A 15,655-nucleotide genomic window follows, 5' to 3' on the forward strand; every position below is an offset into this window, starting at 1 on the left:
TTTTTCCACAATGTAAGTAGTTTTCTATTTTTAAAAAAATCATTTTGAGTTTTGGAGGTGTTATTTTAAATGTTTATAATCTGCAACACTTTTGAGTTTGCTGCGTTTTTAAAAATATTTTAAATAATTTTGACATTTGGGGATGCTTTTTTTCATATTTTTTAATGAGGTTTTGGGTGCCTTATTCTATTTTCTTTTTTATTTCGACTCTTTTGGATATTTAAATATTTTAATAATTTTAGATGGATTTTTAGGCTTCCTAAAATAATTTCTTCTTCTCAGTTTTTTGGATGTGGATATTCTAATTTATGTCACACGAGGGCAGTGACGCCCTCTGCTGGAGGAAGTCCCGCCTCCTGCGACCACTAAAGACTCTCATTGGTTCTCACACATGCCGTTCAAATAACAGCCATGTCTAGATTATGGGTCAGATAGAAGACCATCGCTTTTAATCTGGTAGACTTCTATGGATGTATTACTTCACCGTTATACGTTTGGCGATTGATATCGGGGATAAAGTGAAATCTTCCCAGACTCAGGACAGATCTGACGCTCCTCTGCGGCTTCACCTGTTTGTCAGCGGAAATACGGCAGGATGTTTATTATCAGACGCTGAAACAATTGACGGCGCGTTTGTCGAGCCTTAAAAAATAAAAAAGGTGTTTCCCTCTCAGGCTGTCAAACACAAGAGGACTATAGATGTGAATCCTTTCTAACTGCGGGCGGCGTTTAACACAAAAAACATCCAAAAATGATGTCAGGAAAGCATTTCAAGGCGCATGAAGTGAGCTGCTGCATCAAGTATTTCATCTTCGGTTTCAACATCATATTCTGGGTAAGTCCCCTGTTTGCTGTGTGAGGACTTCAGGCCTCAGTTTAATAACACACACACCGACATGACACTTTTTTATTCTCCATCAACAACAAGCAGATTTGAATTCTGCCAGAGCTGTTTTCTTTCATCCACGGATGATTTCATCCCCTGCAATCAGCTCTCTGCTCCTGCGTGCACTTGCTCGCGCTGACAGCTTTTGTTTTTGTGTAGACAGCATCAGTGAGAGGAAGCTCTGATGAAGGGCTTTCCCTCTCATAATACCGTAACTCCTGTTTACATCCGAGGACATTTAATGGTAGTGTCAGTGATGTTTGTTTATCCCTGCTCATCCAGCACTGAAAGAAATGAAACACCTCCTCTTGTGCCTCAAAACCTACCAGTAACCCCATTAAGGACTTGTGGATGCCCCACTCTGGGCCTCCAGGTACTAATTTTAACAGAACCTGGTTAGGTGCTTTTTCTGAAACAATAAAGTAGAGTAAGGCCTGTTTTCGACGGGAGTTATTAGGAATATCAAATGGCTTTAGTAGGTTAATGTCATTCATTAATACTAAGTATGAAGCCCTCTCTGCAGGGAGGGGTTGGAGTTATGGATTACAGCTGCAGTGATTAGCTGACTAATTTTTCAGTCAATTGACAGAAAACTACATGAGTCATTGTTTAAAAATGACAAAAAAATATTTGGGGAAATTTTGTCGAGCCTTCTACCATTTTCTGATGTTTTATTGACAAAATATTAATCTCTTAATCTCTTAAATTGATAAGGGTGAGGGGATCGATATAGCATATATCACAATATTTTGCGTGGCAATATTGTATCAATACACTGATGCCAAGCATCATTTTTTGTTTCAAATTTTAAATGATTTATATTGCAATTAAAAATGAAGGTTTTGGTAGTCCACTAGAACAATAATGCTTTACTTAAAATGCCTTACTTTTAAATAAATGCAATAAAAAATGATTTATGTAAGATAAACAGACTGAAAAAAATATTGTATTGTTATATCATTTGCAAAATGCAAAAAAAAAGAAAGGATAATAAATTGTATTACTCAGCATCTTGCCAAATGTTTAAAATTGCAATAATATTGTATTTGTATCCACCCCTATTAGGTTGTAAGTAAACGTTGTTTTATCTTCATTATTGACAAATCTATTATTATGTAGCCTATTTTATTTTCTTGATTAATATGTTGTCAGAATTGTCAGAAAGTAGTCAAAATTGCTTGTTTTGTCTGAGTGATGTACACGTCACAGCGCTCAATGTACAACGTTATAACAAAAGAAAATCAGTAAATCTTCACATTTGAGAAGCATTTTTTGCTTTACATTTGAATGCAATGTTTAACCACTTACCAGACTTGTTGCGAGTTAAGTGTCCATAGTTCTGCTAATTGTTGAAGTTGTAGTCATGATATCAGCATATATTGTTATACAATAAATATAAATTGAGAAATTGTTAATGGATTAAAAATCCAAATGGGACTGTCAGTTTTGGGTTAATCCAGTAAATTAACTAAAATGTTTTTTTAATGCAAAAATCATATTGAAATCCAACATTGCCAAGCAGCAATCCTGCTAATTAATTGAAGGAGAACAATCTAAAAAGGTTTGATAGTTGACAGAGTTATATTGTCTCTCACTATATATCCTTGTATCGCCTATCCCCTTTTTAAAGTTGTACCATAAGTGCAGCCAGTATGTTTGTGGCCCTTCACGGCCCCCACACAGTGATGAAGAGGAAGGCCACCTGTCAGGCCCTGCAGGATCTTAGGCTGCAGACAGTGACCTCTCTGACCCCTTCGCCATTTATACATCATCTGAGGAAGTTAGCTGTTTCAAAAGCATCTGTTTCTCCTTCCTCCTCTGCAACTGCTCCACAAATCAACACTTGACAAGTTCATTTTTTTAAGTGCTTGAGAAAAATGCTTTACTGTATCCAGTCTGTAAAAAAAAAAAAGCTCTTGACTTCAGAGCATCAGTATTTGTTTATTTGTTTTTTAATCTTGCCAAGTGGGTTTAGTGGGTTTTTATTTTTCTCACAAATTATTTTTAAACTTATTAGGAACAACATTTTTTAGACTAAAAACTGACATTCACCCTTATGTCAGATAAGTGTATAATTAAAAGGTGTATATATATATGCAGGGGACTTTTATTTAATTAACGACATTTCCACTAGAAATTGATGCATGTAATGCAAAAAAAATCCCCCAAAAACATTATATATTAAGAGTTCTACTCTACAAAATAAAACATTTTTAATGTTTTTTTTAACACTTTCTCGAAGTCATTTTAGTGTTATTTTTATTAATTTTTTATTTATTTATTTATTTTTTGTTGCTTACTTTCAGGTTATTTTCTTGTAACTTTTTGTAAATTTCCCGCTAATGTCTTAGCCATTTTTTGTGAAGTGGATCATTGTCCTCTTCCACTCATGCCTTTGAAAGAAATCAAGCCCATTTGGTCAGGTGCTAAAGGGTTAATTATAATTCTTAATGGCTGTTATAATTAAAATGAATTCAAATGCTGGTGATACTTTGATTTATGCCTTTTCAGATCCTGTTTGTGGTTTTGACCCATTACTCTGTAGGTGGAAACTTGTACAGTCATAATGCGTTCAGGCTGTTAGAGGATGATTCTCATGTAGGAGTCTCCTGCTGATACTGCAGACTGACATGAAAAATATGAAGTTAATGGATCACTGCCAGGAAAATCTCTCCGTGGTTTCTGTGGTGACTACTGTTGCAGTCACAGCAAAAATAATCCTGCTCTTCTGTCTCTTTCTTCTTTGTCTGATAGTTCCTCGGAGTGGCGTTCCTCGCCATTGGGTTGTGGGCCTGGAGCGAAAAGGTGATTTTACTCCTCATCTCTCTGTGTTGAATTGTGTGATTTTTTTTTCTTTAATAATTCATAAACTAAGCATTTATCTTCTGTTGTTTGCGGCCGTCTGCCTGCACGACATGATCGCGGTGGCTTTACTGAATCAGAAAGGAATGTCATGCTCTCTGGTGGGACGCCCGTCTGAACAATGGACAGAAGAAAGGATCTGATGCATTTCACAGATTCATTCATTGCATAGTCTCAGCACGAGGGTGTGAAAGAGGATAGAAAGTCCAGTGAGCTTCAGTGTGTCTTGACTTTCACTGAGGAACCTTTAGAAGATCAAGATCACATCCTAGATTAGTGTTTCATCTTTCATATGTAACAAATGATTATTATTATCCATTAATCTGATTATTATTGTCTCGATTACTTGATTAATTGTTCGGTCAATACACGTATCTGTTGCAGTTTCCCATAGCCACAAGGATGTCTTCAGAAAATTTGTTTTAATTGACCAACAATCTAAAAAGCCCCAAAATATTTAATTTAAAATGATACAAAATAAAAAAGAAATCGAGAAAAGTGCAAATCATCACATGCACAATGGAACCAGATAATTTTTGGGGGGGTTTCAAATAAATTACTTAAAATTAGAGTAGTAGTCAAACATTTTGGAGAACAGAGAAATAATTTGTTTTGCAAAGAGGCAGATGAGAAGATTGATGCTTCTCAAGGACCTCTATGTTAAATAGGGAGGTGGGAAACTGCTCTCTTGACTCTGTCCAAAGGTAACAAATGCCACTTACTTGAATCTCCAAACCTCACAAATGAACATGTCATACCTGTTTATTTTAATCTGGAAGCAAATTCAAGTGTAAAAAAAATGCTGTTTTAGGAGTAAGTAGAACTTCTGTTCCTGCCAAAAATGTTTATTTTAGTTACCTTTGGCCTGAGGAAGGTGAGTTGTTTCCACCTGATTTCAATCTTTATGCTAAACTGGGAATGGGCAAATTTAAGGTAATTTAGTGAAAATCAGACTAGCTGTAATTTAATTCTCTGTGAATCATTTGTTTCAGCTCATGGCATTATTAAAACTGGAACAATACAAGCTCATGGAGACTGCACTCTTTTGTAAGCCTGTAACCCAACTCTTAACTTGCTTTGCTTGGGGGCCACAAAGTGACAGGAGGTCAGGGGCCAGTTGCAGAAACCCCATACATGTTTCCAGCATTTTAGGATATTTCTAGGATTTTAGAATATTTCAAGGATTTTAGGACATTTCTATAATTCTACAACGTTTCTAGGAATTAAGGACATGTCCAGGATTTAGGACTTTTCCAGGCTTTTGGGACACTTCAAGGACTTTAGGACATTTTTAGGATTTTAGGATGATTTTAGTACCTTTCTACAATTTTCAAATGTTGTGGGATTTTAGGATGTTTCTGGGATTATTGGAGGTGTCTAGGATTTTAGGACATTGGGAGCTTAGCTAGGACCTCTTTCGGGGGTTGCAGGGGATCCCCCAATGGCACTTTTTTAATAAACAAGCTCTATTTTGGAGCTGCTGTATGCACCGTGGCACCTAATGTATACTGAAGTACAAAAACAATTCCCAGTGTGAATCACTCTATTTTTATTGAGAATTAGAAAGTGGTTGGGAGGCCACTATGCACCCTATTGGGAGCCAGATTTGGCCACGTGGGCTGTAAGTTGAGTATCACAGCTCTAACCCCTCGCTCTGTTTTCCAGGGTGTTCTCTCCAACATCTCGTACATCACCGACCTCGGGGGCTTTGACCCAGTCTGGCTCTTCCTGGTGGTGGGTTGTGTGATGTTCATCCTCGGATTCGCTGGTTGCATCGGAGCGCTGCGAGAAAACTCTTTCTTGCTCAAATTTGTACGTCGCCTTATCAAACACATTGTGAAGAAATGAGAAAACGTTTGTCCTAATATTTGTTGAATGTATTTCAGTTCTCCGTGTTCCTGGGTATCATCTTCTTCCTGGAGCTGACTGCAGGAGTCCTGGCTTTTGTCTTCAAAGACTGGATCAAGGACCAGCTCAATTTTTTCATTAACAACAACCTTCGGGCCTACAGAGACGACATTGATCTGCAGAACCTGATAGACTTCACCCAAGAATATGTGAGCACCGTGTTTCTTTATCCAAAATACTGATTTCACCCCAATGTTTTTTTTACTATTTCTGTGGGACTGTTGACATAAATGTGGGCTTTTTTTGCGCGTGTTTTTAACCTTGTAGTGGGAGTGTTGTGGAGCTTTCGGAGCTGACGACTGGAATTTGAACATCTACTTCAACTGCACCGATTCAAACCCGAGTCGTGAGAAATGTGGCGTGCCCTTTTCCTGCTGCACCAAAGATCCGGCGGTATGTCACCACAAAACGCTCACCACACTTGGTGTTTCTAATACACAGACAATTTATTCACATTTATAGTAAAACTCAACAAGCCTGGGTGTAATTTGGTGTTTTTGTGTCTTAGCGCAAATTGAGTATCTGTCTAACATGCTGAAACCTTTAGTTTGAGGGGAAATTGTGAGGGTCCTCCCTGTGACACATAGTTTGGTTATCTGCGTCCTCCAGAAGGTTCGCTGACTCTGTCAACTATCATGGCTGCCTTCCAACAGGACGTCGAGGCCTCACTGTTTAGTCCTCTCAGACTCTGCCAGAACTGCAAAGTCTAAAAGCGGCTGGGAGGAGTTATCTTGACCAAGGCTCTTTTTTTTTAGCAGAAAAATGCTCAAATTGCTGCTCTCTGTGCAGAGCAGTGACAGTGCTTCAGCAGAACAGGCACGCCTCACTGTAATAATGAATGCTGCACAAGAGACTTTTTTATTTGCTGACCGATGAACACGATGTTCCACCCAGGTCATCCTCTTTGAGAGCGACACTTCCTAACAAGTTTAACAAAATGAAAGCACTTTAGAGTTTTGTGTAGTTTGTGTGTTTTTAAGCCTTCTGAGGCAAATCCAAGACTCAATCCCAGTACATCCTTACCAATTAGCCCTTACTCCTTAGCACGTTCACGTTAAGGATCTCCTGATTTTTGTGTGTGTTTTAAGAGTTAGGGCTACATGATGTTTGTTCACTCATGCAATTTTATATATTTTTTTATATTTAGCACTGTAAATATTTTTTTATAATATTGCTTTTATTTTTGTACCCATTAATGTACCTACATTTGAATCCTTATTTACATTTGTGTGAAGTTTTTATTTAATTCTAACTATTATGCACTACTGAGGACGGCACAGTTGGAGTTTAGTCATGCTTGCATAATGAAAATAAAGTTTTTGAAATTTTAAAAAGAAAAAAGAATAAGCATAAATCATGTTGTCTTCACAGGAGGACGTTATCAACACTCAGTGTGGCTACGACATCCGAGCAAAAACAGTGAGTGGCTTAACAGAAATGTACATTTGTAACGGAGATTGAGACCCTCATCTAAAAATAAGCTGGTGCTGTAAAACAGTCCGAAGAATAGAAATGGCTCTTGCTTATTTTGCCTCTGGCAGGTTTATTTGACTGCATGAGATCATCAGTTACTCCACCCTGGGCACAATATTCCTCTTTCACTATGTTTCCAAACTCCACAGTCTTCAAAATACAGCAGCTGGCTCCCCATCAGCACTTTGGGCTGTGCGGTATTACTCATGCTGCAGCAATGCACGGGGTATTGAAACCCCTCCCCCATCATTAGCTTTGGCCTTAGTCCATAGAAGCATAATGTAAGGAAAAGGCTGTGTTTGTTTCCTCAACTTTAAATGTGAGGAAAAAGCCAGAGTGAACTCTGAATTTTTTGCAAATGTCAGAATAGAAAAACAGCATGCTGAGTTTGTGTTAACAACCAGGATATGTTAGTTAAGAGGGATTTTACAGCTAAGGGCTTGTGAGGAGACCACGAGATGAAAAAAAGAATCATGTGCTACCATCAAAAAAAAATGTTGTCAAGTACTGCAAAGCAAAGTCAATCCCAACTTCATTGCACACAGTAACTAAGATTGAAGACTTTTAAAAGGCTAAACAAAGTAGAAGACAAAACGTTTAATCTGGACTTGATTTTCAGACTTTAATACTGATTTGTTTTATTTTTTATATTTTCTGTCAGGACTCTGAGCAGCGGACCTTCATCCATATCAAAGGATGCGTTCCTCAGTTTGAGAAGTGGCTTCAAGACAACCTGACGGTGGTGGCAGGCATCTTTATCGGGATTGCATTACTACAGGTGAGAAACAATGTGAGCTATTTTAGTTTATCTGATCTCTGTCAAACTTTCATTTTCTTTATGTAATTTTTTTGTTTTTTTTTTGTTTTAGATCTTTGGCATCTGTTTAGCGCAGAATCTCGTGAGTGACATTGAAGCTGTGAGAGAGAGCTGGTAAGTTTTTCTCATTCATTCATTCAGTTCTCCATAAACTGCGTATTTTGCGCCAAAACACGATCTTTTCCTAACCAAAACCAAGTAATTGTTGTGCCTAAACCCAACCACACATCCACCAAAGGATTTCAAAATGTAAAGTTAATTTTTCAGCATATCTGCTACATTGTATCCAGGTGCCCAAAAATGCCACTGTGCCTCCAATTTTTGCGGTATTGCTTAAAGAAAATTACCATGTGGCCCAAAAAACATTTTTCCCATAGACCAGCATTATAAAATACATTTGAAAAACTGTGGACAGAAAACCTCAAACAACAAGGTCAACACAGAGTCTTTGATCCATGGAGGTTTAATATTTGTAAGACGTTCCTTGTATGCACCAGGCGAGCAATTCTCATTTAACTGAACAGGTGCCATCTTGGTGTCTGGTATCCAGATCCCATTAATGTATCCGTCGCTTTCAGAATCGTACAATGCCAACAGTTTTTCTGGCAATTGTTAGCATGCTAACAAGCCAAATTAAGAAGGTAAACATAGTCACCCTTATGCAGTTTATTTATGTATATTTTGTGAGTATGTTGGCATGCATTTAGCCCAAAGTCCCAAAGTTTAGTCTAGCATTAAAAGTCAAATTTGCAGCAACACTTAGAATTCAGAACAACTTAATTGTGAAACGTGCTTTTCTTGTGACCTTATATGTAGTTTAAGTTGTGCCAAACACAGCAACTCTACCTAAGCACAGCGTCAGCCTCTTGCCAGTCGAGTTGTGTAATTGTGCATTTTATGTCTTCATTTTATCACCGCTCTTAATCACCCTCTTGTTTTTACAGTTTGTTTACCTAAGACCTCTGCACCATCTCCAAAGGCAAGAAGGATGTACCATGTAAGCACTATAAGATTTCATCAATAATGTTGCAGCATATAAATATTTATATTGATATTGATTGATTCCATTGATTTTCCCCTTGTGGCTTGTCTTTGCAATAAAGTGTTTTGGTTTTTTTTCCACAGGACTGCAGTTTGGACGCTCAGCAATGAAGGGAAATAAATTAATCAAATAATGTGTCCCGAACAAAGAGTTATATGTAAATAGTAAATGTAGAGTTATTTTTAGAGTTATTTGTAGCCCTTTTTTTGAATGAAGCACAGCCTTTAACATGTATTGTAGTTCAGTGTTTTTAAGCCTGTGAATGGGGTGCGGAAACGGTCCTAACTTGTAGAATAAGTGTTTGATTTGTTTTATCAGAGGGAGTGCTTCATTCAGAAAGGGCCTTGGTTTTATATGTCTCACAGCTGCAGTTTTTAATACTGCTTGTAAGGGTTGTGTACAAAGAGAAAAGTGATTCTGGACATGCACTGCATGCCTTTTGTCTACTGGTAGGACATAGGCGCTCCTAAATGTATTTCATTAAGTATTTTAAAAAACGATTTGTAAAATAGTCCTTAGTTGAAAGTGAATCGGCTGGTTAGCACTTTGAATGTTTAACTGAATTTACTCAAAGCGACGGAGAATTAACTTTATTTCTATCCGTGCTCGGATTATACAGATACATGCAGTTTGTGAGGCTGAGGTGGATGTAGTAACATGTAGTGTCATTAAGGAATGATGTTGTAGGCTTAGTTTGTTAAGAGTTTTTGCAGTTGCTTAAAAAAAAGGAATCTAAATATATTTAAAGATGTGGCATCCAAATCAAAACTCAGCCTTAAGCACTTTAATCTTCATATACGAGCAATGAAGCTCGTTGCAGTTTCTGTCATAACGGACTGTTATTTTTAGTCATGCAGCAGCCACTGGAGGGGGCACTTTTCCTTAAAAACTTGCAAACTGCCTCTTTAACTTCATGGTGCTCCATAATGTCTGAATACTTTTTCCCAAAGCAGTTTGACAGGAAATATTTTTCAGCACGTTTTCAGTGTTGTGCAGTTCCTTTGCACATTACCTTACTGTCAGTGTTCATTCAGTTGTTTTCCTCTATTTTTTAAGTGTTGCTCATGTGTTTCTTTGATTGAACATGCATATATGAACTTTTGTTTGTTGTGGATTTTTTTTTCTGTTTTGATCTTTAAGTTTTCACTGGAAAATTAGGATATGAGTGATCTCCGAGGCTCATCATGAATGGCATGCTGGTACTGCTTGGTGGCACATAACTGCACGTAGAAATGATTGTTTATTTTGGAATATTTTATTTTGGTCAGCTTTATTTTGGGCCACAAATCGAAGTTGTTATTCTGGAACAAAATAGGAATATGCCTATTTTCCCACAAGGGAGTCTTGGGAGACAGAAAATTTGATCCAACCATCTTATGTATTTTTACTCATGTTTGGACTGAGACAACAATGTGAGGACTACAGGTAGTAGTTCTGATTGATTTCAAAGATAGATATCAAATGGACTGATTTTGTTTTAACCCTCCTCTTGCGTAGTCTAGGGTGAGTTTATTTAAAGCGACCCTTGGGATGCACATAGAAATGATTAATAACCTCAATACACACTTACCTTGAAGGCAGAGCACGTAGGCTCTCTCACCAGCTTTATTTTTAATGCAAACATAAGAACTGAGATATAACGTGTATGATTTTCTTCCGAGACATTACCTAGAGGCATATCGTTTTACATCAACCTTTAACAGAACTGCACAGCATGAAAGTAAAAGCAGCTATTCTAAAGTATATTAAGGTGCTGTGAACCTGCAGTATGCTATGCAGAGCATTTTCCTTTGCAGTCAGATCTTCTGCAGCCTTGATGAACATCCTTACACAAAAGGTGTTTTTAAAAAAATGCATTCCTGCATTTGAGACCTTTTACATCAGCAGTGAGGTCAAATATCCTGTTTTTTTCCACTAAAAGCTTCATATGATTGTTGTTGACTGATCACACTTTTTCTTACTACTCAGTGCCATATTTGTGATTTCTACATACTTCTGATTATAACTTTTGTTTCATGTGTACTCCTGATTCTGGTAAAAAAAAACTGGATGGTGACAAATTGTAAATATATATCTGAATAAATGTGGGTCTTTGTTAATGTTTGTCTGCGTATAAATACTGTATAGAGATTGTGGGTTAAAGTTGATTGAGTTTGGCCCATTAAGGTTTTTTCCTTTTTTAAATTTACATAGTAATACAGCTCACACTCGGCGCAAGTCACACAGCCATTAAACAACCTTATTAAGAAGGCTTAGTTGTAACAGAATTGGTAGGCTAAATAAATAAAATTACTCCATACCGCCACCTAGTGTTTGTTTGGATAAATAAGCCTTTTTCACAGCAGATATTTTGACTCAGGAAAAGCACAGGTGCTACTACTAACACTAATGATGGCTCTGCTGTATTGAAGTGAGAGTGATAATGAGCCAGCCTGCACAACACCAAGAACCTGAAATCAAAGCAGCTAAATGGAATTCAGCCATCATTCATTTGATTATTTACACCCGTTTTTGTTTGTTTGTTTGTTTGTTTTTTTGACTGTGACAAGTCAAAATGTCTTCAGTGAAAAGGTCTATTGTGACCTTTTCTACACAAGAAAAGCAGTTTGATTTTTCTCAAGGTTGTGTATTTGATATCTGACTTAAAGGTCCAGTGTGTAGGATTTGGACACATCTGGTTTGGTATATGATTTTTATAACTATGTTTACTTAAGTTCGTATTCACCTCAAAATAAAAGTTTCAAAAATGTTTCTGTTACCTTAGAATGATTGGTTAATATTTACATACCAAGCGGGTCACCAAGCAGGTCTGCATCTCCCATGGAGTCAAAAAAGTTCAACTCCAAATAAAATCAAATAAAATCACCAGGATTTTCTGCATTCTTGGTCTCATAGAGCAAGTGCGTCAGAGAGTTCAACGGGCCAAGTTATTAACATCCAATTTGGTGCTCTACTAATTCAAATGAGGATAAGATGATTTAATTGTGTGGCCCTCTGCTTCTGAAATCTTATCGGACCAAATAGATCTACACCCTGACAGTGAAACTAGTTATTTCACAGAGGGTGTGATGCCCAAAAGAATGACCATCTACTACATGCATCTCTTTGTAAGTTTATGGGAAAAATTGCCTTTTCGGGCCCAATCGGGCACATCATGGACTGCTGTACTTCTTAGGGGGCCTGGCCAGAATGGAAAAATCTGACACTGGCTCTAGGACCAGACATTTTTCTGTGGTTTTCATGTTGACAGGTGTAATTCTCCCACGAGCTTAGCAAAGGTCAGAAGTGTCACTTGGTTGCAATTTCAATTGATCCCTCCTTTGTAATTTAAGTTCTTCTATCCAGCATTTACTCTTGACAACAAATCAAATTGCTTTAATAGGAAGTGATCCTAAAGAGAGACTGGCATTATTTTTTTTTAAGAAAAAGTCAATATTTTGTAGTCAGTTGTACATTAGTGTTTATTATAAACAAAAAGCCATGTCATCTTCACAGTATGGGCCTTTTTCACAGCAGACATGTGCTGGGCAATCAAGGGAAAACACAGGTGTTGTTAATAACATTAACCACATTAACATTGTCCCGGTCCCAGTGAGTCATGACAGTTTGACAGTTAGCCAGCATGCACTGTATTATCATTGCTAATTTTATTATTTACAGTTGTTTTTTTCAGACTGTCGCATCACAATGTCCTCCTGGAAAAGACCTTTGGCTCAGCTTTCACCCAGCTGAATGTGCACTTTGGGTGTGGAAGAATTCAGAAGCCACGACCAGAGGAAGAGGTGCAGAGGACACCATTGTGTGTGGGTAATTAATCCTTTCTTTTATCATTGTTTCTTTTCAAAAATCTTTTCATTTCAAACCTATCAGAGGAACAGTGATAACAGCACTAAATTAAGCAAGGGAGGGCTATACTATTACAGACAATAACAGTGTCATTTCCCTTACACAAATACAAACTCACACACACACACATGCATATATGAACACACAACACACCAGGAAAATGTCAAAACAATGTCACGTAGTAATATCAAAGCAGGATGTTCAAGGTTTGTAAGCAAGAATAACACCAAACATCCATTCATGGAAAATCTTAACTTGTTTTTGGCAACACAAATATGGTAAATACAAAGAATAAGTGTTGTACATCAGAGCAGGACTTTGTCTTTTTGAAGATAGGGGTGTGTGTGTGTGTGTGTGTGTGTGTGTGTGTGTGTGTGTGTGTGTGTGTGTGTGTGTGTGGGTAATTAATCCTATCTTTTATCTTTGTTTCTTTTCAAAAATCTTTTCATTTCAAACCTATCAGAGGAACAGTGATAACAGCACTAAATTAAGCAAGGGAGGGCAATACTATTACAGACAATTCAAATTAATCTCATTCAGAAAGAGGAGAACAACAAACATTAATTCGTTACACACACACACACATCTTTCAATACCACTCTGATCATTTGAAATATAGAAAATGTGTGTGCTTGTTGTGTTATCAGGAACCTATGATCTGACCTTTGTCCAGATGCCTCAGCATGACTTCTGGCCCTTTTCGAAGCTCACAACAGAGAACGACAGCAGACCTCGCTTCTACTGGTGTGATCAACCCTCCTCTCAAACTCGTTCACACTGCCAAAATGCTTTATCAGTCCTGTATAATTGGGGGTTTAATTTAACATGTAATTAGTTGTCAGGAATTTGTCTGTTTGTCTATGTGTCTCTTTCATTCGTGTGTGTGTTTGTGATAAAACTGTCATCCAAATACCTTAATTTATCCTGATATTTCTGATGAACTGTCCAAATCACATCCCTTTTGTCATATGTGGGTGTCTTGTTTTGACATTATGTATTGCACTGTATTGACAGTTTTGAACTAATCTGTATTCTAATATATTGTTCATCCTGCAGGGTGCTACAAGTCATGACATACTTTCTTATCTGTGGAAGATGATTGGTGAGTGATACTGAGTCCACTGGAGAAGCACAGCAGCGGCTCCTGACTGCTGGTTGAAGCTGGACATTGACATCCAGAACCATTATCTACAAACAGACAAGCTTCCTGATTGTTGGAGACGTTTAGCTTCAGGCTTTCAGCTCCAGTCTACACAAACATTACACAAAGACATCCATGTGAGGTAATTTTATTTGTTTTTGTTTTTCTTTTCCAGCAGAAATTTCAAACTGGTAAGGATCCACATCAGCAGACAAACACTGACACCCACTGGCAGCTCAGTCAAACTGACATTACTGTATTCAGAGTTGCTGTGCTTCAATCCGAATTTAATTTAAAGGGCAACTATGCTCATTTTCAAAATTCATTCATGTTATTGTTATGGTCTACAACAGTCCAAAAATAATGGTAAACATCAACAACAAAATGTGTGATGTCATAGGACATAAAGTCTGCAGCTGCTCCCTGGACAATGCACTGGGAAGATGTTATAGATGACACGAGAGCATCCATGGAAGTACTCTGAGAATATTTTCTGTATTTCTGAGGACACACAATAGAATAAAGCTCATTTGTGTGTAAAAAAAAGCAAACAAACTTTCAGTGAGAGTCTATTAACTCATTCCTTGTCTACGAAGCAGTTCCAGATTTTAAATATGATCACATCGCAAGTTTGAGACCTATTTATTTGGTTTATGGCTTTCAGAGAAAGTAACTAATTTTTTCAAACATTACTTGAACTTTTTTAGGCTATAGAAATAACATATTGGAACTCTTAATTTAGGAAGTTGTTCCTCTTCAAGGTTTGAATGTTAGGAGTGCTTTAAGACAAAAGGTTTCACCTTTAACTAAAGGGCTGGCATAAGACCAATTTGACAATGATGTTGTAACAAAGTGGGATTGTATTTATTCTAAAATTTATTTATAATTTATTCTATGAAAACAGGAGATTGGGTGGGAAGTAGCCTTTTGAGGCTGATGAAAGTGATTAATGGTGTCATCAAGAAAAACTGCCCCAGAAACACACAATATAGATTATTACCAACACTTGTATCCATATGCATAGATATTTTTGGGGGGTTGGACACAGCTGTTTCAGTATTTAGGACATGTGCATTTGTCCACTCCAAATAAAAACATAAAAGTAGCAGAGGACATTTACATATACCTATACACCATAAATCGATGCAGAAAATGCACAAATCGGTACATAGACATTCAATAAAATGCAGGAAATTAAGTGTGACTCAAACCCCTTCATATGTGTCCCCCTGTCCAAAGTTGAAATAAAACTTTCACCCCTGCTTTTTTCTACAGTAATATTTTATTTTTAGAGACTGAGGTTGCACTGTTATAATCTGTTGTAACACTGATTATTAAATAAATGAAATCTGAACTGCATTTATTCGAGAAACCACCTTACTTTTCTCAAAATGTATCAACAATCTAAACTGATTTTGCTAAATTTAAAAACATGTTCAGTTTTTCAGACAGACTGGCTCTTTGCTGAAGTTTACTTTTGGGTCCCCTGGGATGCTGTAATCTGAGCCAGAGGGCTGGTTTCACTGACAGACTGCCCATTTCCTCCAACCAAGACGTGCCGACAAAGTACGGACTGTTCATCCCAAAAAGAAATGAGGTGAAAGGTGTCTAACATGAGGACGTCTCTTTGCCACCTCCTGGTAAATATAAATGCTCTTTTTAAAATATGTTTGTGCTAAT

At 37.3% G+C, this 15,655-nt stretch overlaps 1 protein-coding gene across 1 annotated transcript; it reads left to right on the forward strand.

Moving 5' to 3' along the window:
• The first annotated feature begins 416 nt into the window (after window positions 1-416).
• Window positions 417-11,087, forward strand: LOC121942417 (tetraspanin-5-like). Its single transcript, XM_042485618.1, has 10 exons — window positions 417-835; window positions 3,641-3,691; window positions 5,414-5,560; window positions 5,635-5,805; window positions 5,924-6,049; window positions 7,028-7,075; window positions 7,791-7,907; window positions 7,999-8,060; window positions 8,891-8,943; window positions 9,072-11,087. The coding sequence occupies exons 1-9, from the start codon at window positions 752-754 to the stop codon at window positions 8,901-8,903; spliced, it is 819 nt and encodes a 272-aa protein (XP_042341552.1). The 5' UTR covers window positions 417-751; the 3' UTR covers window positions 8,904-8,943; window positions 9,072-11,087.
• Window positions 11,088-15,655: the final 4,568 nt, after the last annotated feature.

The sequence above is a fragment of the Plectropomus leopardus genome, chromosome 4 (genome assembly GCF_008729295.1).
Source record: "Plectropomus leopardus isolate mb chromosome 4, YSFRI_Pleo_2.0, whole genome shotgun sequence".
In the NCBI taxonomy this organism is placed as follows: domain Eukaryota; kingdom Metazoa; phylum Chordata; class Actinopteri; order Perciformes; family Serranidae; genus Plectropomus; species Plectropomus leopardus.